This window comes from Bufo bufo, chromosome 2, assembly GCF_905171765.1.
Source record: "Bufo bufo chromosome 2, aBufBuf1.1, whole genome shotgun sequence".
In the NCBI taxonomy this organism is placed as follows: Eukaryota; Metazoa; Chordata; class Amphibia; order Anura; family Bufonidae; genus Bufo; species Bufo bufo.
Window position 1 is genome coordinate 565,341,811 of NC_053390.1, and position 22,857 is coordinate 565,364,667.

General features: G+C 41.8%; 1 protein-coding gene across 1 annotated transcript in view; it reads right to left on the reverse strand.

The window, feature by feature from the left end:
• Positions 1-22,857, reverse strand: part of HPGDS (hematopoietic prostaglandin D synthase) — an 88,583-nt gene that overhangs the window by 54,499 nt on the left and 11,227 nt on the right. The window contains exon 2 of the mRNA XM_040418164.1: positions 6,698-6,839. Coding sequence (XP_040274098.1) covers positions 6,698-6,830 — 133 coding nt within the window. The 5' untranslated portion in view covers positions 6,831-6,839. The remainder of the gene's footprint in view (positions 1-6,697; positions 6,840-22,857) is intronic.

The following is a 22,857-nucleotide window of genomic DNA, read 5'->3' on the forward strand; positions in this document are numbered from 1 at the left end:
GTGAGGTTAGGGATGAGGTGGGATGGGATTGGGTCAAGTGCACAGGTGGTCAGATGAGATTTGGAGAGTAGAGTGGAGAGTTTTTCTTCTGTAATGGTGGAGAAGCAGGTTTTGGGAGAAGAGGACCGAGCAGTTGTGTAGAGGGTCTGTGGGGACTGTGTAGTGAAGCTTTCCCTGATGTTGACTATCTTTTGTTTGAAGTATTTGGCAAAGTCCTCAGCTGAGAAGAGAGGAGAGGGTGGGGGCGCTGGGGGACGGAGAAGGGAGTTAAAAGTGCTAAAAAGTTGTTTAGGGCTGTGTGACAGGGAAGATATGCGAGATGAGAAGTAGGCCTGTTTTGCATCAGCGAGTGAGTATTTAAATATGAGGGGGGATTGCTTGTATGCGGTGAAATGATCTTTAGAATGGGATTTCTTCCATTGCCGCTCAGCAGCCCTGGAAGCTTGTCTGAGTTTTTTGGTCAGGTTGGTGTGCCAGGGTTGTCTGTTGATTTTTCTATAAGTGATAATACTCCCCAAGAATGCCCCATTAGTAGCAATGCCCTCCATAATATACCTAATAATACTAATAATAATAATAATAATAATGCCTCTACAGTATTTAAAGCAAAATATCAACATCTGAGAAAGCTTTTACCAACAATCCCTACAACTTATCTACACAACTATTTGGTGTTCTTCCCACAAAACCAGCTTCACCACTATCACTGAGGAAAAGCCTTCAACCATATTCTCCCAATCACACCTCACCACCTGGCCTTTGACACAATCCCATCCAACATAATCCTTAACCTTACCACTCTGCTTATCCCAGTTCTAACCCACTTGTTCAACCTATCACTAACCACTGGCGTATTCCCTTCCTCTTTTATACATGCTATCATCTCACACATATTCAAGAAGCCTTCCCTCGAACTATCCTTATTATCCAGCATGGTCAGCATGGTGGCTCAGTGGTTAGCAATGGTAAGTTCAAATCTGAACAAAGACAACATCTGCATAGAGTTGTATGTTCTCCCCATGTTTGCGTGGGTTTCTTCTAGGTACTCTGGTTTCCCTAACATTCGAAAATACATATTTATAGGCAATTTAGATTATGAGCCTAAATGGGGGACAGCGGATGATGATAATGTCTGTAAAGTGCTGTGGCATATGTCAGGGTTACATGAGAAAAATAAATAAATCTCACTACTACCATTTGCATCAAAACTCCTAGAACAACATGCCCTTTTTGAACTATCCTTGTACCTCTATCTCACTCACTTTTTAGCTACCATTTAAATCACCCTAACCAAAATCATCAATGATTTGCTAGCTGCCAAAGCTAAACGTCATTAATCTGTGCTCCTCCTTCTTGACCTGTCCTCCGCCTTTGACAAAGTCAACCACTCCCTCCTATTATAAACTCTGTGATCTCTTGGCTTCAGACACCTGGCACTCATATAGTACCTAACCAACTAAACAGATTTTCTCATACAGTACCTCACCAATTAGACATACAGTGTCTCCCATTCACACACCACCTCCATACCCTCTCTATGTTGATGTCACTCACGGCTCCTTCCTGGGACTCCTACTCTTCTCTATTTACAGTATACCTTTGACCTAGGACAGCTCATAGAGTTCTTTACCTTTCAATACCACCTCTGGTGACAGTCACTTCCCTGAGATCCATATTGCCAGCCTGTCTATATATATTTTTGCCTTCGTTTCCTCCAGCTTTTTAAAACTCAACATGGCGAAAAACAGAATTAATCATCTTTGCCATGTCACTCAGCATCCCCCCAAGAAACCTATAAATTATAGTGGCACAAAGAAAGTGCCACACTTTCTCCAGTCTCGCAAGTCCACTGCCTTGGGATAACTTTTAATAGTGCCCTGTCCTTCTAACCACACACCCAAACCTTTAGCACTTCCTGCCACCTCCAACTCAAAAACATTTCTTGTATCCACTCCTTCCTCAACTCTAGGTTCATCCCGTGGGGCACCAGCTGTCTGCCCGCTGTCTGCAGACCCAATCACTTGATTTGAGAAGATTCAGTCTGCACCTCAAAAAAATAGAACATGCTCTTTTTTTTTTTGCAGTGCAAAGGCACAGACCAAAATTCGGCTTCATGTCCATGTCAACTAAGTCAACTAAAATACTGCAACGTGTCAAAAATAAAATAAAATTTTCTGGTAGGCCCTATGATGGGATATATGTGACTCCATTTTGTCTTATTTAGCCACGTGTATTACATTTGGTTAGTGCACTACAAAACCTCCCTTCCCCCTATGGAATGTGAGACACTTCCTTAAACTGTTTCAGGAAATCCATACATGTTGAAAGTATGAACAGTCCAAGCCATATAAGGACATCTGGCTCAAGTGTCTGCTAGCTTATGTGTATATACCTGATTGGTCAAATGCTGTTACTATGAGTCAGCTATTATGTTAATGCAGAGCTTATGTGTGACCATACTATTGGTCAAATACTAATGCTAACATATGATTGGATGTAAAGGAAGCTCAACCCCCTCTATTAAAACTGTTTGCCAGCTGTGAATAAACCAGAATGGATTGGAAATAGACATGTGTTCATCTGGTCAATCTAGTTCATTCTCCCGGTACCGGTAAGACTTAATTCAAGCTGACCACTGAAATCATGTGTCAGGGACACACGTTAGGCGAGAGAGTAAATTAGGCCTAACACCCTAGACACCCTATTATATAAAATTCCTGCTGTAAAACAGCTTTTCTGTATCATGTTCATAAGACCTTATTAAAACAACCTTTCATTTCAACAGTTGCTAAAACACATTTTCCGAAGGGAATCATCATTCCTTCTCTATTTTTGCACAATTTGACCTTGAAAGGATAATATTTTTCTGAAACATATTCTGCAAACTTCTGAGATGTCTACCACCGTGCTTACACCAAATAACCACTTTAAACTTTAGCTTTAGCTTGAGAAACACCAGGCGGCCCTCCAGCTTTTGCAAAACTACAACTCTTAGCATGCCCTAATAGCTATTAGCTGTCCAGGCATGTTAGGAGTTGTAGTCTTGCATCAGCTGTAGTCTTGGGCATCCCTGCTCTAAAGTGAGAATATATTATATTACAATAACTAAATGTACAATCTGGAAGTCCTATCAGTGGTTTCTTTCTGTCAGACATAATCTTATACATGCATGGTTATGGCTACTCAAATGCAGCAGACCTAGTATTACATAGGCATACTTGAGGAAATTGCAAAAATCCTAATTATAGTGTGAAGTAAAACCTTAGATCTGTTACATTTTATTCCAGCAGCACTTCTACTAGATAGTCTTGACTCACAGTATGATCAGTCCAGTGCTGAAAGGTTCTGTGTGATACAATTGATATATAATGTCCCCAATTTAGTATGTGTAGCTATATGCTTATATATGAAATGCAAAAAGTTCTGTATATTCCAGTTAAAAGAAAGGAAACAGTCCTCTACAATCTGCATTTGATCCTGCAATACATTATATCATTGTATCTACAATACATTAGGTTGGTCAGAATAAAATTGCTTAGATTTTCACTATCATTTTGCAGTTTAGTTTTCTGACACACTTTGCAACAATCTTGAATTACATCATGTTTATTGTCTACAGTACACAATATATAGGTTTCCTGCCAGGAAGAGATTACATAAACTCCTAACAAAACTCTACTGATAGAGTATGGTTTGCAGTGCATTGTGGGGACATTTTGTACCTACTATTTAGTGTTTGGTTGCTGGATGTAGGAAAAAAAATACACAAATAAAATAAAAATTCTGAAGCGCAACATAAACAATAGGTATAAGCCAAAAGTATAAAATTTCTAGATATAGATGGGGTATAAAATATCATATATCAAGATACAACAGGAAGCTTTAGGAATAGGCACATAACGAATATGGAGTCGCATGGCCTCTGTGTGCTGCCATACATACAGAGACATTTTTGGTTAGAAGCAATGCTTTTAGACAAGAATACCTCTGTATGTACTAAATCTGATGGAACTGGACAGAGGGGCGGCTGTGGATGTAGTGTTTCTGGATTTTGCAAAGGCTTTTGACACTGTCCCTCATAGACGTTTAATAGGTAATATAAGGTCTATGTGCTTGGAAAATATAGTTTGCAATTGGATTGAAAACTGGCTGAAGGACCGTGTCCAGAGAAATGTGGTCATTGATTCCTATTCAGAATGGTCCCGGGTTATAAGTGGTGTACCCTAAGGTTCAGTGCTCGGTCCTCTATTTAAGTTATTTATTAATTATATCAATGGTGGGATTAATAGCACTGTTTCTATTTTTGCAGATGACACCAAGCTAAGTAGTACTGTTCAGTCTATAGAAGATGTCCATAAACTACAAGCAAGCTGAGTTTTTTGGCATCCACTTGGCAAATGAAGTTCAATGTGGATAAATGTAAATTTATGCATCTTGGTAGTAATAATCGACGTGCATCATATCTCCTAGGCAAGGTAACACTGGGAGAGTCACTTATGAAGAAGGATTTAGGTGTCCTTGTGGATGGTAGATTAAATAACAGCATACAATGTCAATTAGCTGCTTCTAAGGCCACCAGGATATTGTTATGTATTAAGCGAGGCATGGACTCGCGGGGCAGGGATGTAATATTACCACTTTACAAAGCGTTGGTGCGGCCTCATCTGGAATAAGCAGTCCCCAGTTCTGGGCACCAGTACATAGAAAGGACGCTCTGCAGCTGGAAAAAGTACAGAGGAGAGCGGCTAAACTGATAAGGCGCATGGAGAGTCTTAGTTATGAGGAAAGGTTAAAATAATTAAATTTATATATTCTTGAGAAGAGACGTCTAAGGGGGACATGATTAACCCATACAAATATATAAATGGGCCATACAAAAAATATGGTGAAAAGCTGTTCCATCTAAAATCCCCTAAAAAGACAATGGAGCATGGCCTCCGACTGGAGAAGAAAAAGTTGAGTCTACAGAGGAGTCAAGGATTCATTACTTTAAGAATTGCAGGTCAGTGGAATAGTTTACCTCAGGACGTGGTGAAAGCAGGAGTCGTGAACAGGTTTAAAAAAAAAAAAAGCCTTAGATGAATTCTAAAATCTATATACATGTCTGTTTGTCTGTCTGTCCTCTATAGGCATCCAAATTTGGCACATAGGTAAATCGGGTGTCTGGGAAGGTTTTTGTAAAGTTCTCAGCTCTGTAGGACGTACCTTTCTTGAGATATTCCCGAAAAATGTATTAGCCAATAGGAGCTCTCAGGTTCTTCCTAACTGCCATACATACGGTCATACATACATATGACCCTTATTAGCCAATAGAAGTTTGCCAGTCCTTCACTCATATCGTAACTGACATACGCACGGTCACAGGACCCTTATTAGCCAATAGAAGCTTGAAGGTCCTTCAGTCTTGACATACACACAGTTTTACACCAGATTCCATAACAAGTAAGCCATTTTTCTTCACTGTTATAGGTCACTGTTAAGGGGAAGGAGTGCCGTGGAAGTCACTGTTAAGGGTGCAGGGCGCTGTGTAGGTCATTGCTAAGGTGGGCGGGGCACAGTAGAGGTCACTGTTAAGGGGGCGGGGTGCAGTGGAGGTCACTGTTAAGGGAATGGGGTGCTGTGGAGGTCACTGTTAAGGGGACGGGGTGCTGTGGAGGTCACTGTTAAAAGGGTCTATGGAGTCACTCTACACTTGTGACCTATTACAACATTCTGTCACATAACAGGAAACACATTCTATGGCTACTTTTTTCTTAATCAAACTAAGCTAAAGAAAAAATCCAGCGATACATGGTGAACGGATACTACTGTATGGCATTCGTCTGAGGCAACCATTAACATAAAAGTTTTTTATATACTTTAAACAGATGGCAAAAACGTGATGTGAACCCACCCTAACCCTAACGCTTCTGCGCTTTCTTGGAACCAGCTTCTCACCTGGTCTGTGGTCATGCTCATCGTTAGCTCTACAACCGGACGTATGTGCAGTAAATAGCTGTAGCTGTCTCATCTGCAGGGCCATCTTGAGTAGAAGTTAGTGCTACCATGCTACTACCTTTAATGTGCATGTGAGAAGGGGCTCAGGGAAGCAGCCTCCTGACAGCGGGCCTTTAACTGGCCTGCACCCCCACTAGGGGGTGCAAGCACACCATGCATAACTGGCGAACATGGTGTATGCCAGATGCTTATAACAGGGCTCCATCTTCTAATATGCTGAGTGGTAAACTGCTGGACAGCATACAGCTCATCAAGGAACCAGGCCAGCACTCTTCACTGCAAGAAATAGCTGTTGATATGCTATCAGAGTCACCAGGGGTGGGGCTGAAATGTCCTAGCTGAATCACTATTAGCAGAACCAGCATCTTATTTGTCTTCAATGATGAAATATTAACATTGCATGCCAATTAAAGTGTTAATGTTTCCATGTGGCAAAGTCTCTTTGCCACATAGGAAGACACAAGTATTATACGAGTAAATGGCACTTGGTAGGAGGAAGCACTATTAGAAATTATCATTAGGGTCCAGGAACTACAAGTGATATATCTGGCAGACTGTTATGATCACATTGATCCTACCTCTATTATAATTATCAGGCTTGCTCTGTTATATGATTTAATCAGAATAACGTCCAACTGAAAGTCAGCGAAACTCAATAACGTCTATGCAACATAAAAATACATGGGACATCAGAACTTACAGTCTTTATGTGCAGGCCAGTCTTTAAATTCAATTCTATGGTCTTCAAATTCAGTGTTTGTATAGGCAAACAGGTAGCGAATGATCTCTCCTCTACCTCTTAGATTGAAATAGGTCAGCTTGTAGTTTGGCATGATTGAATCCTGCAACAGATAAAATATGTAACAGTTAGAGATGAGCGAATCGAATCCCACTAAGTGAAATTCGATCCGAATTTCAGGATAAATGTGATTCACCTAGAAGCCGAATTTCCTCGTGCTTCATGTCAGCGAATCGATTTAACCTGAAATAGTATTAAAAAAATAATAATTCAAACGTACCTCCTACATTTGCTTGCGACGGGCCGCTAGCCTCCAGCCTCCATCTTGCTTGAAGATCTCGGACGAAATCCCGTGCGGCTCGAGATTACATCACCACGTAAGCCGGCGTGATGATGTAATCTTGCGCCGCACAGGATTTCGGCCAAGATTTTCAAGCAAGATGGCGGAGGCAGGCCCGTCGCGAGCAAATGGAGCCGGTAAGTTTGATAATTATATATTTTTTGGGTAATTTTTACACTTAGATGCCGCGATCATGTCTGAACGCGGCATCTGAGGGGTACAATGACGGGGGCGACGCTATCGCAGCTCCCTGTCATTGCACCCGCTACTTAGGAAATTCAGCGAATCAACCAAATCGAACTTTTAAGAAATTCTCTCAACTCTAGTAACAGTAGAAGGACATCATAATTTCCATTTTACATAACAGTGACCCACATAAGTAACCATGCAGTGCTCATATCAAACTGCCTAATCAATATCTTAGGGAATGTAGCTGGATTAAGTGTGTCAGTCTTCACATAGGGCAAAAACTAGTATGGGATTGTGGTACAAGTTTTAGATGTCCCTAAAAGTGAGGCAACTGTAAGGCCTCATGCACACGGCCGTTGTTTGGGTCCGCATCCGAGCTGCCGTTTTGGTGGCTTGTATGCGGACCCATTCACTTCAATGGTGCTGTCCGCATCCGTTGCTCCGTTCCGCGGCCCCGCTAAAAAAATATAACACGTCCTATTCTTGTCCACGCTTTGCGGACCGCAAAAAACAGCACGGTCGTGTGCATGTAGCCTAAATCTGCGCAGTTAAAAATGGCAAACATGCTACGTACCATCTTTTGCTATAAATTCCCTGGTTAATTCATTGGTTAAATCTTCTACCGATGCATACGCCAGTTGTTGTATTGTGTAGTAACTATACGTTCACTATACATTACACTGCTACAAGAATCCAAGACTGTACACAAGGCATGGCAAGTAATATACTGAAGGTCACTGATGCTCTTCTCTGCCCACAGACCTCATTTGGTCAGGCTTGTTTCGCACTGCTGGCAGGCTGTTCCAGCATAGAATGCTTAGAATCAGTCGGACCAAAACTGCTGTGTGCATTGGTATTTGTGCGGCTGATTCTCTGCATATTTGCTGGATCACGGCCGGATCACCCCCCAGACCCCATTATAGTTAATGTGGCCGGACTGCATTCTGGTAGCGTCCGGCAACGCCGGATCCGGAAGGCTGTTCCCGGCTGGAATAGCCTGCCGGATTGGCAAATGCAAAGATGAAACAAGCCTAAGGAAGAGTGCAAATGTCCACAGACCTCAAATGTTAAGGATGAGGACAAAGAAACAAAATATTAAAACGAATCTAGTGAAAGCCTGGGAAGTGATAAGGTGCCTTTCCACATTGTCTTTATGCTCAGTGCTACACTGGATATTCAGAAACCTGAAGGACATCTGTTATCTAGTGGACATGCCAAATAGCTACCCTCCAGGACAAAAGCAAACTCTCCCTAGTGCCATCTATAGAGGTGGCTAACATATAACTCAATGTACGAACATTTAACAGATATCGTAACATGACTAAGGATGCAAGCTGAAACAGAATCTTCCTTATATGACACATTAATGAGTACATTAATCCTCTCCATATATATTAAAAGGTCTATCACCCAGCCAACCAGCATTCTCCACTACTCTCTGGTCATATCACCTCATTAGTCAGAGCATTTTCAGACTAAGAAGAACTGGTTGTTATGAATCAGCGAGTGTGGACCCACTATGCCAACGAACCAGTTTGGCATAGGGCTAACACTAATTTTGTGGAACAGATACATACCAATTAACTTCAATGGGGCCACAAAAGATGTGGACAGCACACCGTGTGCTGTCCGCATCCGTACTTCTGTTCCGCGGTCCCGCAAGAAAGATAGAGCATATTTTATTCTTGTCCGAGATTGTGGACAAGAATATGCATTTCTATCATAGGGCTGGCCAAAATGCAGAACGCACATGGCCGGTATCTGTGTTCTGCGGATCCGCACTTTGCAGACCACAAAACACATACAGTTGTCTGGTTGTCTGAATGAGCCCTAAGATCCTTTTTCCTGCGCTCCCCTGAGTATTTCCTATTCCTTCTGGCTATGTAATAGGAAATACAGTCAGGTCCATAAATATTGGGACATCAACACAATTCTAACATTTTTGACTCTATACACCACCACAATGGATTTGAAATAAAATGAACAAGATGTGCTTTAACTGCAGACTGTCCGCTTTAATTTGAGGGTATTTACATCCAAATCAGGTGAATGGTGTAGGAATTACAACAGTTTGGATATGTGCCTCCCACTTGTTAAGGAACCAAAAGTAATGGGACAGAATAATAATCATAAATCAAACTTTCCCTTTTTAATACTTGGTTGCAAATCCTTTGCAGTCAATTACAGCCTGAAGTCTGGAACGCATAGACATCACCAGACGCTGGGTTTCATCCCTGGTGATGCTCTGCCGGGCCTCTACTGCAACTGTCTTCAGTTCCTGCTTGTTCTTGGGGCATTTTCCCTTCAGTTTTATCTTCAGCAAGTGAAATGCATGCTCAATCGGATTTAGGTCAGGTGATTGACTTGGCCATTGCATAACATTCCACTTCTTTCCCTTAAAAAACTCTTTGGTTGCTATTGCAGTATGCTTTGGGTCATTGTCCATCTGCACTGTGAAGCGCCGTCCAATGAGTTCTGAAGCATTCGGCTGAATATGAGCAGATAATATTGCCCAAAACACTTCAGAACTCATCCTGCTGCTTTTGTCAGCAGTCACATCATCAATAAATACAAGAGAACCAGTTACATTAGCAGCCATACATTCCCACACCATGACACTACCTCCACCATGCTTCACTGATGAGATGGTATGCTTAGGATCATGAGAAGTTCCTTTCCTACTCCATACTCTGTTCTTCCCATCACTCTAGTACAAGTTGATCTTGGTCTCATCTGTCCATAGGATGTTGTTCCAGAACTGTGAAGGCTTTTTTAGATGTCGTTTGGCCAACTATAATCTAGTCTTCCTGTTTTTGAGGCTCACCAATGGTTTACATCTTGTGGAGAACCCTCTGTATTCACTCTGGTGAAGTCTTCTCTTGATTGTTGACTTTGACACACATACACCTACCTCCTGGAGAGTGTTCTTGATCTGGCCAACTGTTGTGAAGGGTGTTTTCTTCACCAGGGAAAGAATTCTTCGTCCATCCACCACAGTTGTTTTCCGTGGTTTTCCGGGTCTTTTGGTGTTGCTGAACTACCCGGTGCATTCCTTCTTTTTAAGAATGTTCCAAACAGTTGTTTTGGCCATGCCTAATGTTTTTGCTATCTCTCTGATGGGTTTGTTTTGTTTTTTCAGCCTAATGATGGCTTGCTTCACTGATAGTGACAGCTCTTTGGATCTCATCTTGAGAGTTGACAGCAACAGATTCCAAATGCAAATAGCAGACTTGAAATGAACTCTGGATTTTTTATCTGCTCATTGTAATTGGGATAATGAGGGAATAACACACACCTGGCCATGGAACAGCTGAGAAGCCATTTGGCCCATTACTTTTAGTTCCTTAACAAGTAGGAGGCACATATACAAACTGTTGTAATTCCTACACCGTTAACCTGATTTGGATGTAAATACCCTCAAATTAAAACTGACAGTCTGCAGTTAAAGCACATCTTATTTGTTTCATTTCAAATCCATTGTGGTGGTGTATAGAGCCAAAAATGTTACAATTGTGTTGATGTCCCAATATTTATGGACCTGACTGTATATAGGAAGGAATTGTAGGATCCAATTCTGGCTTAGACTTAAAAATTACAACAAAAACTGCAGGGTGTTTTTCAAAAAATGTTGTGCGTGAAACAATGTGACATGTTTTCAATTATTGTCCAGCTTCCCCTGCTGTCATTGAGCGCACACTGGGGGAAACAGGGAGTGGTTTGGAAATAAAAAATGGTGATCTGGAGACTTTGGGGGAGATTTATCAAGACCATCGCTTTCTGTATGGCTCATCATATATTAGGCGTATTCTCCGGCAATGCGCATAGCCAGAAATCTACAGCAGCTCATTCGTGGCAGAAAACTGGCGAAAAAGATGATGCATTTTTTGCGGCCCTAATGTTGTTAAAGTGTAACTAAACTTTAGAAAAAAACATTTTGTTAACATGTCCCTAATGCCCTAATAACACTTTTTGTGATATACTTTATTAATGTATTTTTAATAGACTCCTCCCCCCTTAATAGACTCCTTCCTGTGCACTTAAAATTGACTTTTCTATACACCACCGACTTCTCAGCGGTGTATGTAGTACGGAGTTTACACTTTATGAATGGGGCCGCACTTCAGGGATTATGGGCAGGAGCACATATTTTTGCTCCTGCCTGTGTCCCCCCCCCGATGTTTACTAACTCCGGGCATAGCACATGGGTACCCTGTAACTATGTGCAATGCCAGGATTAGCTGAGCGGAGCGGGCTCCTGCTTCTGCCTGCTTTGCTAAGCTAAAAGTCCTGCATGTCAGCTCTTAGTTTAGCAAAGCAGGCACAGGCAGGCAGGAGCCCACTCCGCTCAGCTAATCCTGGCATAGCACATGGGTACAGGGTACCAATGGTACAAACAGACTGATACAGGATCCTTTGTATATCCTCTATGTTCATGCATACAAAATGACTTCCTGTTTATGAAACAAGATCAGATACAAAATTATGTGGTTTCAATGTCTAATTACAGCAAGTTCTTATCTGTTTTGTTTTCAAAAAAGATGATCTATGCAATTTTCTAAATTATATGCTGAATGCTTCTCGGGAAAAACAGTGGTGAGATCTCCTGATAAATTTGCCCTTTGAACATATATTGAACCAATTCCAATTTTTCTCCAAATTTACGACTACCATCTGTATATATATATGTGCTAACTGCCTATGCTCTGTGCAGTTAGCACATATACACACTGTAAAGCGCTTGGATTAAAACTCCTGCTCCTGCAATCTAGCAGGAGCAGGTCAGGTCCACGGCTGTCAGTGACAGAAGGCTGGGTTCTCATTTCGTTTTTCCCATCCATTTAACATGTACAAAAAAAATATATGTTAAATTAATGCCTCAGACTGATGCCATACAGTGGTATCCCTTCACCATACAGTTCCATTAGAAAAAAAACTCTGTAGGATACAAGAACGTGGTGTGCTGCATTTTTGTATCTTTTTTCCCCTCACGTATACGTCAAATGGAGGCACAAAACGTGATGTAAACCTACCCTTATTGCTGCTTCTGCCTTCTCCTGTGCCTGGCGCATAGTGCTCAACTAGGCAGTGAATACAGAAAGAGGCTGAGTCACTTCACTGAACCCACTGGGTGTCACGGGGCCAGACCTTGATCAGCTCTGTGTGCCATGCCTCCATGGGGGTCTGTTTTCCACTGTAACTGGGGCTGCCGTGCAGTTATAGTCAAAATAGTGCAAAATGAAAAACAAAAGTGTCAATAATCCCCAGAGGTTTTTTAATGACCTCTTGGTGGACATATTAAGTACCAAAAATAAAGTAAAAAATAAGTAAAAACAATATAATAAAAAATGCAAAAAAAATTGATTGACCCAAAATAGGGAACCCATTGCAATAATTTATTTTTGTGTCAATTTGTATATTTAAAAAATAAAAAGCTAAAGTTAGAAAAAATGTCAATTTTTTTCCAACTTAAACCTAAAAAAGGAAACAAAACATTCTCTAAAACACAATAATAAAAAGTTTTAGGTATAACATAAAAGAACATCGCAAAATGTATTTTGGTAGTCCAACAAATAAAAAAGTTAGGGCCTCTAAACCACCACATGAGCTGAATCACGAAAAAGTGCCTGGTCATTCAGGCCCACTCATGAAAGGGTTAATTTTTGTAGAAATAGATCAAACTGATTACTAAAAACATGAAAGGCTACTTTCACACCTGCGTTAGGTGCGGATCCGTCTGGTATCTGCACAGACGGATCTGCACCTATAATGCAAACGCTTGTATCCGTTCAGAACGGATCCGTTTGCATAACCATGAACAAAAAATAAATACAATTTTTTTATTTATTTTTTTTGTTCATGATAATGCAAATGGGTCCGTTTTTACTTACACTGAAAGTCAATGGGAGGCGGATCCATTTTCAATTGCACCATATTGTGTCAGTGAAAACGGATCCGTCCCCATTGACTTACATTTTAAGTCAGGACGGATCCGTTTGGCTCCGCATCGTCAGGCGGACATCAAAACGCTGCAAGCAGCGTATTAGTGTCCACCTCCAGAGCGGAATGGAGGCTGAACGTAGGCAAACTGATGCATTCTGAACGGATCCTTATCCATTCAGAATGCATTGGGGCTAAACTGATCCGTTTTGGATCGCTTGTTAGAGCCCTGAATGGATCTCACAGGCGGACCCAGAAACGCCAGTGTGAAAGTAGCCAAAGACTATAATGTTTTATTTTTCAAGTAGATTATGCCAGCAACAACAGGCATGGTATCTGTATAATCTGAGGCTCCTCACAAGGAAGTGTTGTAAAGGCACATACAGGTGAAACTCGAAAAATTAGAATATCGTGCAAAGTTCATTTATTTCAGTAATGCAACTTAAAAGGTGAAACTAACATATGAGAGACTCATTACATGCAAAGCGAGATATTTCAAGCCTTTATTTGTTATAATTTGGATGATTATGGCTTACAGCTTATGAAAACCCCAAAGTCACAATCTCAGGTACCCTTTGCTCAGGGGGTATGGATTAATTAGCTGACTAGTGTGTGACACTTTGAGCCTAGAATATTGAACCTTTTCACAATATTCTAATTTTAAGCTGCATTAATGCAATTCCTTTTAATTTGCAATACTGAAATAAATGGACTTTTGCACAATATAATTTTCTGAGTTTTACCTGTATAGTTAGCACTTATATTAACTGTGTGCATGAAAGACTATAATAGGGCAGATCTGTCAAATTTACATCTTCTATTCTCAGTGCCAAAAAAAGGGAGAAATGCAAACAACAGAATAGCACACAGGTACAAAAGTCGATGATGTGAACTCTCAAAGTGCATTACTTTGTAAACATTATGTAAACTAATTCTAACGAAAGGTGAGCTTGTGTTTCTGCTGCTGAAATATAATAAGTCCAATGGAAGAAACCGCATCTCCAGCCAGCATTTCAAAGCAGGTAGAGTGCTCTGGGGAAGAGGAGCCGACTAAAGCATCCAAGCAGCCCCAATGCAAAATAGGGCCCCCAAGTACAAATTGACATTTATAATACTTCTTATGTGATAGTCATCAGAAGTCTGAACTTCTCCCTTTGCGACCCCCACAGCTGCGCACTTTTAAATAGATCTTTCTATTGCACAAAACAGCTGTAGTTCTTAAGTTGTTTATAGTGACCACCACATTTCGCCAGGAAATAGCAGCTTCACAAAACCGTGTGACCATTAGAATCTGTTTCCCAGGAAAATCCATCTCAACACTCAACAATTAATTAAAAAAACACAGTGTCATGACCGGCGTACGCAAGGGGAGGGAAATGGGAAGGCCCTGTCCAAGGGAGAGGGAAAGGTGGTGACCCCTGACTCACCTTGAGGCTGGCACCTGACTGCCCTGACGTCCCTAGACGGGTTCCTCACCCGTACGCCGATCACGTGCCTAAACCCTGGCTTTCCTTAAAATGAGCCCTATGTAGTGAACGGGGCGGTGGGAACACTATTCCGCAGCACTGACACTAAAAGGAAAACACCAAGGAGAGGACAGACAACACAGACAAAACATAAAATCCCAGGTGGACGACAACAGCAGACAACATAAGTCCAACAGGGATCCGGAGGGTAACGTTCTGGAACAACAACCAGGGAACACAGCTACACAGCTCCAGTGGGTCAGTATAGAAGTCCAGGCAGGAAGCTCTATATCTGGCAACCAGAAAAGTGGGAGAGGGGAATATAAGGAGGTTGGGATTGCTGGACAAGAAACAGCTGAGGAGAAGGAGCTACGGATCCCTGAGTGAGCCAAAAAGGGTTGCAAGGCAAAGAATCAGCCCTATCTTTATACATAGAGCGCGCAGCCACCCGCTGCGACTTCCTGACCCCGGGTATAACGGAGTCAGGCGTGGCTCTTGACACCCTCGTGACACACAGTGGGCACATGCTGACATGGTCTTTGCTATACAGAGACCATGTCATTGCCTCTTTGTGTGGCATCTACCTGATCCAATCAATTAAAGGGTTTATTCCCTTGGGCAGACTAGATGGGCCAAATGGTTCTTATCTGCCGACACATTCTATGTTTCTACAAATATTATTTATCACCTATCCACGGGATAAGTCCTAAACAGCAGACTGTGGGGCTCCCTGTGATCCTGAGAACAGTCCCCAAGTCACCTCTCTGAAAAGAGTGTTAGTGTGCATGTTGGTCCACAATTCCATTCATTTTTATGGGACTGACAGAACGCCGTCTTCTTTAGTCCCAGAAAAGTGAATAGAATATACAGTAGATTGACGTGCACTACAATCCATTCATAGAGGCAATTTGGTGAGCCCCTCATTCTCGGAAGGACCCAGCAGACGCACACAATCTGATATTTATTTCCTATCCTGTGGATAGATGATGAATAATATTCTTTAGATTTTTATTGAAAGTATTAGGGTCCATTCACACGTCCGCAAATGGGTCCGCATTCGTTCCGCAATATTCATTCTCTATGGGGCTGGAAGAGATGCGGAGAGCACACTATGTGCTCCCCACATCCGCATTTCCGGAGCGCCGTCCCGAACTTCCAAACTTCCGGGCTTTGGCCCCGAGCTTCCGGGCCGCGGCTCCGCAAAAAAAATAGAACATGTCCTATTCTTGTCTGCAATTTCGGACAAGAATAGGCAGTTCTATGGGGGATGCCGGGCGGGTGTATTACACTACGGACTTGTAAATGGACCCTTACAATGAAGCAGACACAATTAACCTTCACAAGTTGACAATATACATGTTTTAATACTATATTTATAAACCGGTACCAAAAATATCTACTGAATGGGTGTTCATACGTATACCCATACACCAACATAAACCACAGAAGACTGTAAGTGGAAATAATGTTAGGTAAAGAGGAGGAAATAAACAACCACAATGTAATATAATATGCAACAAGAGTAAGGGGAAGTTTGCGAACTTTGTGCGTAATGTCAGTATGACCGCAAGTGCCAAGACCTATGCAAATATTACAACATGAGCAGAACATTTTGTTAGTGGAGGAGTTGATGAAAAAAGAGAGGGAGTATTAGAAATCCAGGGAACCCAGTTTAAGAGAAATAACGCTGTTCATTGGCATGCGTGTTCTCATATAGGCAGCTCGTTGAGGGAATAGCATCCAATGTAGTCAAGGTAGGGCTAGAAGACGATTTTCAGTTGCAAGCTTGCATCAGATGAACTGCCTGCAATGCATGATATATGGCATCTCTGTTATGAGGTAGAAATAAAGTGATTGCCACTAAGAGGAGTGCTAATTCTGGAGTTAAAGTCAGATGAGTAGAAATGGTTTTGATAAGCAGAGTCAGCACAGAACACCAGAATGGAATAAAAGAAGGGCAACTGCAAAATATATGGTATAAGAACCATATATTCCAACAGCCTCTTTAACAACCCAGGGAAGAGGCAGTATGTATTCATGGCAGCTTCAAGGGGGTGTAATAACATCTTTTTCTTTACAACTTTATTTTTTTTGTTTTCATTAGGTATGTAGAAATCCCATAATAATCATATAGAATCAGTTCAAAGATGAGAGCAGAAAATAACATCTGTAACCAAAAGTCTATACAATAAACAACAAATCTCTCCCAATTATCATAAATGTAGCCCATTATAGCGGTGGTCCCAAAGAGACCAGGTCTTTAAAAACCTGTCTGTGTTGCCATGAAGTAGAGCCGTATAATATTCTAGAGACCGAAGTTAATGCAAGAGAAATAATGTGCCTTAGATGGTGGAGCGGACCGTTTCCAAAAGAGGGTAATTAGACATTTTGCCACGGTAAGCAAGTGGAAGAGCAGTCTGGATCCATGTTTCCCAATCCCCAGAGGGTGAATATTTAAAGGGGTTGTCCGGGATCAAACTTATTTTTTAAAAAACAGCTTACTCACCATTACTAGCCGAGTCTATGTTCCCCAGATGTTTTTAGGTAGCTTTTATACTGCAGCATGGCTCCTACAGTCCCCAACAGATTGTTTACATATCTGTTTATCTGTGCGATCACTTCCTGCCGCACTGCACTGTGGGTCCAAGAGCAGCGCGGCATCTCCCGGTTTCTACATTCTAACATCGCGCCCCTGCACCCACCCCCCATACATATTCATGCCTCATGCACATCGTCCACTCCTCCTTTCTACAGCCTTCTGCCCCATATCTAGTATTTAACATGGGAGGAGTTTTCTATGGTAACTAGCATAATGATTTGCCTCCATTCATTATAAAACTCCATGCCAGGTGATATCACTGGACCGGAGGGGCGGGGCTTATCGTGATGTCGGCCGGCCTAGTTACCGCCCCTCCATCCACTCTGCATAATTGCTTAGGCTGCCAGTGACGTCACCGGGCTCCCTGAGCAGCGGAAGAGGAGGCTTTTCTCGCCTGCAAGGGACCCGGTACGTCACTGACAACAAGAAAGCAGTTACTTCCGGCCAAGAATTTACTGGATGAAAACGGGGCTTGAAAAATATGTGCAAAAGGTAGTATATGCATGTTTGTAATGTGTAAGGCAGTCCCGGACAACCCCTTTAAGTGAGCGGATCTAAATAAACTGGATATTCCAAAATCTCATGTAGGACAGAAGTTATCATATTCCAAAAAGGTAATAAGTTTGGGCATTCCCATAAAATGTGGAAGAGTGAGGCATTAGAAGATGGGCATCTCCAGCAGACAGTTGGATGTGGAAGGTTTAAGAATATGTAGAACTTTGGGAGTGTGGTACCAATGCATCAGCAGCTTTAGTTGGTTCTCCTTACAGACTGAGCAACAGGAACTAGCAAATTCCCGAGACCACACCCTACACCACATGTCTCGGGTAAGCTCCCAATAAGCCACCATTCTCACTTCTCCTTGTATAAGTATTTAGTGTGTAATGGGTATGCCAGAGAGGTTAGCAAGCTATAAATGCTATAAATGAGGCCTTTAGCTGACAGACCTCATAAAAATATTCTTTCAAATGGAGTGATGGTAAGGCCAACGAGGCTGTAGCATTTTGCCAGTAGTGTACAACTTTTTGGTAATGAAAAGCGGAGGAGGGGGGAAGGTGATATCTAATTTGTAGTTCCTGGAAGGAGAGCAGGTTTTTTAAGTAGGAGTCCTTCAGATCCACAAAGCGGTATATACCTGCTGTTATCCTTGGCCATGGCCAACTCAGCACTGTTAGGCAAATGAGGAGTAAATATAAATGGTGTAAGCAACGAATTTGAAATGGAAAGGCCATATCTAATCCTACATTTAAGCCAAAGGTCTCTAATGAAAGACATAGGGCCTAATAGAGTCCGGGTTGGTATATCAGCTGAGCGGCCTCAAATCATAACACTCGGATTAGTGGGGGCAAGCCAGAGCCTTTTGACTTCGGTACATTTATTATATGAATGTAACATAGTCCAGCAGGCTATATGTTGGAAATGAGTAGCAAAGTAGTAGAGACATATATCAGGAAGTGCCAGTCCGCCATGGTTTTTTTTTGTAGCTAAGACTGATTTAGATAGCCAGTGTTGCTTATTGTCTGTGAAGGTTCTCATTTATCCAGGTCATGGTATATCTGTAAAGAAGTAAGTCCAGTTGCCTTGATTTATTCTTTACAGATTTAGTGTTGCTTATTGTTCAAAACAGGTGAGAAAGGGAGATTGTATTGAGCGAAGCACAGCAGCTAGCACCTGGATTGGGAGAGTCTTTATTGGGCCGCCTGCAATGCGGCCTAATAAAGATATATGGAGGTATCCCCATTTACGCAGGAGTGAAGTTATTTCAATGATCAGTGGGAGGAAATTTGAATGATAAAGGGTGGAGTATGAGGGAGTAATACCGTATGTGTCTTTTGATATTTGATGGAGTGCGATTGCCAAGCATACTTATAAGTCTGATGCAAGGCACTCAACAGTCTACTGTGACTGTCTAGGGTGGCATGTACAAACCGGATTCCAAAAAAGTTGGGACACTAAACAAATTGTGCATAAAAACTGAATGCAATGATGTGGAGATGGCAAATGTCAATATTTTATTTGTAATAGAACGTAGATGACAGATCAAACGTTTAATCCGAGTAAATGTATCATTTTAAAGGAAAAATAAGTTGATTCCAATTTTCACGGTGTCAACAAATCCCAGAAAATTTGGGACAAGTAGCAATAAGAGGCTGGAAAAAGTAAATTTGAGCATAACGAAGACCTGGAAGACCAATTAACACTAATTAGGTCAACTGGCAACATGATTGGGTATAAAAAGAGCTTCTCAGAGTGGCAGTGTCTCTCAGAAGCCAAGATGGGTAGAGGATCACCAATTCCCACAATGTTGCGCAGAAAGATAGTGGAGCAATATCAGAAAGGTGTTACCCATCGAAAAATTGCAAAGACTTTGCATCTATCATCATCAACTGTGCATAACATCATCCGAAGATTCAGAGAATCTGGAACAATCTCTGTGCGTAAGGGTCAAGGCCGTAAAACCTTACTGGATGCCCGTGATCTCCTGGCCCTTAAACGACACTGCACCACAAACAGGAATGCTACTGTAAAGGAAATCACAGAATGGGCTCAGGAATACTTCCAGAAATCATTGTCAGTGAACACAATCCACCTTGCCATCCACCGTTGCCAGCTGAAACTCTACAGTGCAAAGAAGAAGCCATTTCTAAGCAAGATCCACAAGCTCAGGCATTTTCACTGGGCCAGGGATCATTTAAAATGGAGTGTGGCAAAATGGAAGACTGTTCTGTGGTCAGACGAGTCACGATTCAAAGTTCTTTTTGGAAAACTGGGACACCATGTCATCCGGACCAAAGAGGACAAGGACAACCCAAGTTGTTATCAACGCTCAGTTCAGAAGCCTGCATCTCTGATGGTATGGGGTTGCATGAGTGCGTGTGGCATGGGCAGTTTGCATGTCTGGAAAGGCACCATCAATGCAGAAAAATATATTCAGGTTCTAGAACAACATATGCTCCCATCCAGACGTCATCTCTTTCAGGGAAGACCCTGCACTTTTCAACAAGATAATGCCAGACCACATTCTGCATGAATCACAACATCATGGCTGCGTAGGAGAAGGATCCGGGTACTGAAATGGCCAGTCTGCAGTCCAGATCTTTCACCTATAGAGAACATTTGGCGCATTATAAAGAGGAAGGTGCAACAAAGAAGGCCCAAGACGATTGAACAGTTAGAGGCCTGTATTAGACAAGAATGGGAGAGCATTCCTATTTCTAAACTTGAGAAACTGGTCTCCTCGGTCCCCAGACGTCTGTTGAGTGTTGTAAGAAGAAGGGGAGATGCCACACAGTGGTGAAAATGGCCTTGTCCCAACTTTTTGGGGATTTGTTGACACCATGAAATTCTGATTCAACATATTTTTCCCTTAAAATGGTACATTTTCTCAGTTTAAACTTTTGTTCCGTGATTTATGTTCTATTCTGAATAAAATATTAGAAGTTGGCACCTCCACATCATTGCATTCAGTTTTTATTCATGATTTGTATAGTGTCCCAACTTTTTTGGAATCCGGTTTGTAGATTGAGGTATGAGGTAACAGGATCAGTTATTGTTAACACTACACATCATCTTCAGTAAATAAGGATATGGTAAAGGACCGATCACGGGCCTGGATACCGTGTATGTTCGGGTTTGCGTGAATTCGAGCAGCCAGGATTCAATGCTTAATACATATAGAAGTGGTAACAGAACAACCATTTTGTATATGGAAAATAGGTGAATATGCATGAGAAGATTTACACGGACTGCCGGGAATAAGTAGAGACCTCTAAATGTCTGCATGAATGGGCCCTGAAAAACAAAGTGCTTCAGCGCACAAAACATAAAGGACCAATTTAGGCGGTCAAAGGCCTTCTCTGCACCTAAGCTAAGAAGAAGGGCCTCGACCCGCCTCCTATTAGCAGCATCTATCAAGTCCACCACTTTCCTTGTATTATCCCCTGCTTGTCGAAAACTGACAAAGCAAACCTGATCCTTGTGGACCAAATGGCAGGCAATTTAATGAAAATCATGAGATCTGAATTAAATAAACTGATAGGGCGATAGCTTACGCACTCCGACGGGTCTTTTCCCGACTTAGGAATAACTGTCACGAAAGACTGCAACATGGAGTCTGAAATGGTGTCCCCAGACAAGAAAGTATTGAATAGGGAGACCATATGTCGAAATAAGATTTATCCATAGGTCTTGTAATATAAATATGTGAGGCATTCTGGGCCAGGGGCTTTGCCCCCAGGCAACTCTCCGATCTCTTTTAGTTCATCAAGCATAATTGCCTGGTTTAAGTAGGATATAGTTTCAGATGGCAGGGTGGGTAAAGTACAACCAGAGAGGTACTCATCTAATAATCTATTCTTGGGTGGGTAGATCAGAGGAAAGTGAGTATAGGGATGCATAGTAAAAATGAAATAATCCCGCTATTTTGTCAGGATCATAAGGAGAGCCATTAGAATCTTTTATAGACTGTGGGATGGTGGTAATCACTCAGTCTCACAACTGTCTCAGCAATAATGTGTAAGGTTTATTGCCAAATTCAAGAAAGAATTGCATAAAACAGCAAAAAAAAGCTTTTCTGTTGTAGCAAGGGACTATGGTTTTATTTGATTTCCACAGAAGATGTTTCGGCGGTCAAGAAGTCAACGTGCATTCGGCTTCTTTTAGCTTGCGGACACCCGTACAGTAGAAAGCTTCTCTATCTCGCTTAATACGGGAAGCCATGAAAATGCAATATCCTCAAAAGATTGCTTTGTAAGCTTCCTGTAAGATCCCAAGTGAGGGAGCCGTGGGAGCATTTGTTTGGAAGTAAAAGGAAAGGTAGTAACGGAGTTTCTCTCGAGTAATGGTATTTGATATAACGGACTCATTTAAATGTCATTGTGTATGTCGAACGAGCAGGGGCAAAAGATATACCAAGATATAGGGCCAACCTCAGCAGAGGACAATAAGTGTTGTGTGTTCATATGTAGCTGAAAAAATAATCAATTCTTGAGTGAGTTTGATGGGAATGGGAGTAAAAAGAACATTGGCAAGCAGTGAGGTTATCTATCCTCCATAGATCATAAAAATAGTGATTGCGGATGAGCTTGCAAAAGCTTCTACACAGTCATGTGGACGTCCAAGGAGGAGGGGCAGAAGACACTATTGATCTATTGGCAAGGTCTGAATAATGTACTCTGAAGTCCCTCCCAATTAACATGCCAAGGTAGAGAAAAGGGAAGATAACAAAGATATCTGAACTGAGTTAGCGGGGTATACTGTATAAAGAAGAAGTCTTACGCTGTGTAGGGTACTGTGTAGAAAGTGGCCCTGGGGATCCATCTCAATCTTGTCTACCCACAAAGGGCAGGAGTGAGAGATCAAGATGGCTACTCCGGCAGTCTCAGTTGGAGCATTTGCCATATAAGCCATGAGGAACCAGTGCTTTGCGAAACTGAAGGACAAAGAACCCAACAGGTGCGTCTCCTGGAGAAAAACAATGGCAGCTTTAGACCTGCAAATTTCTTGCAAAGTGATTCGCCTTTTTAAGGACTGAATTCAGTCCCTTCACATTTGAAGGAAGAAACCTAACTATTAACATAAAAGCTCAATA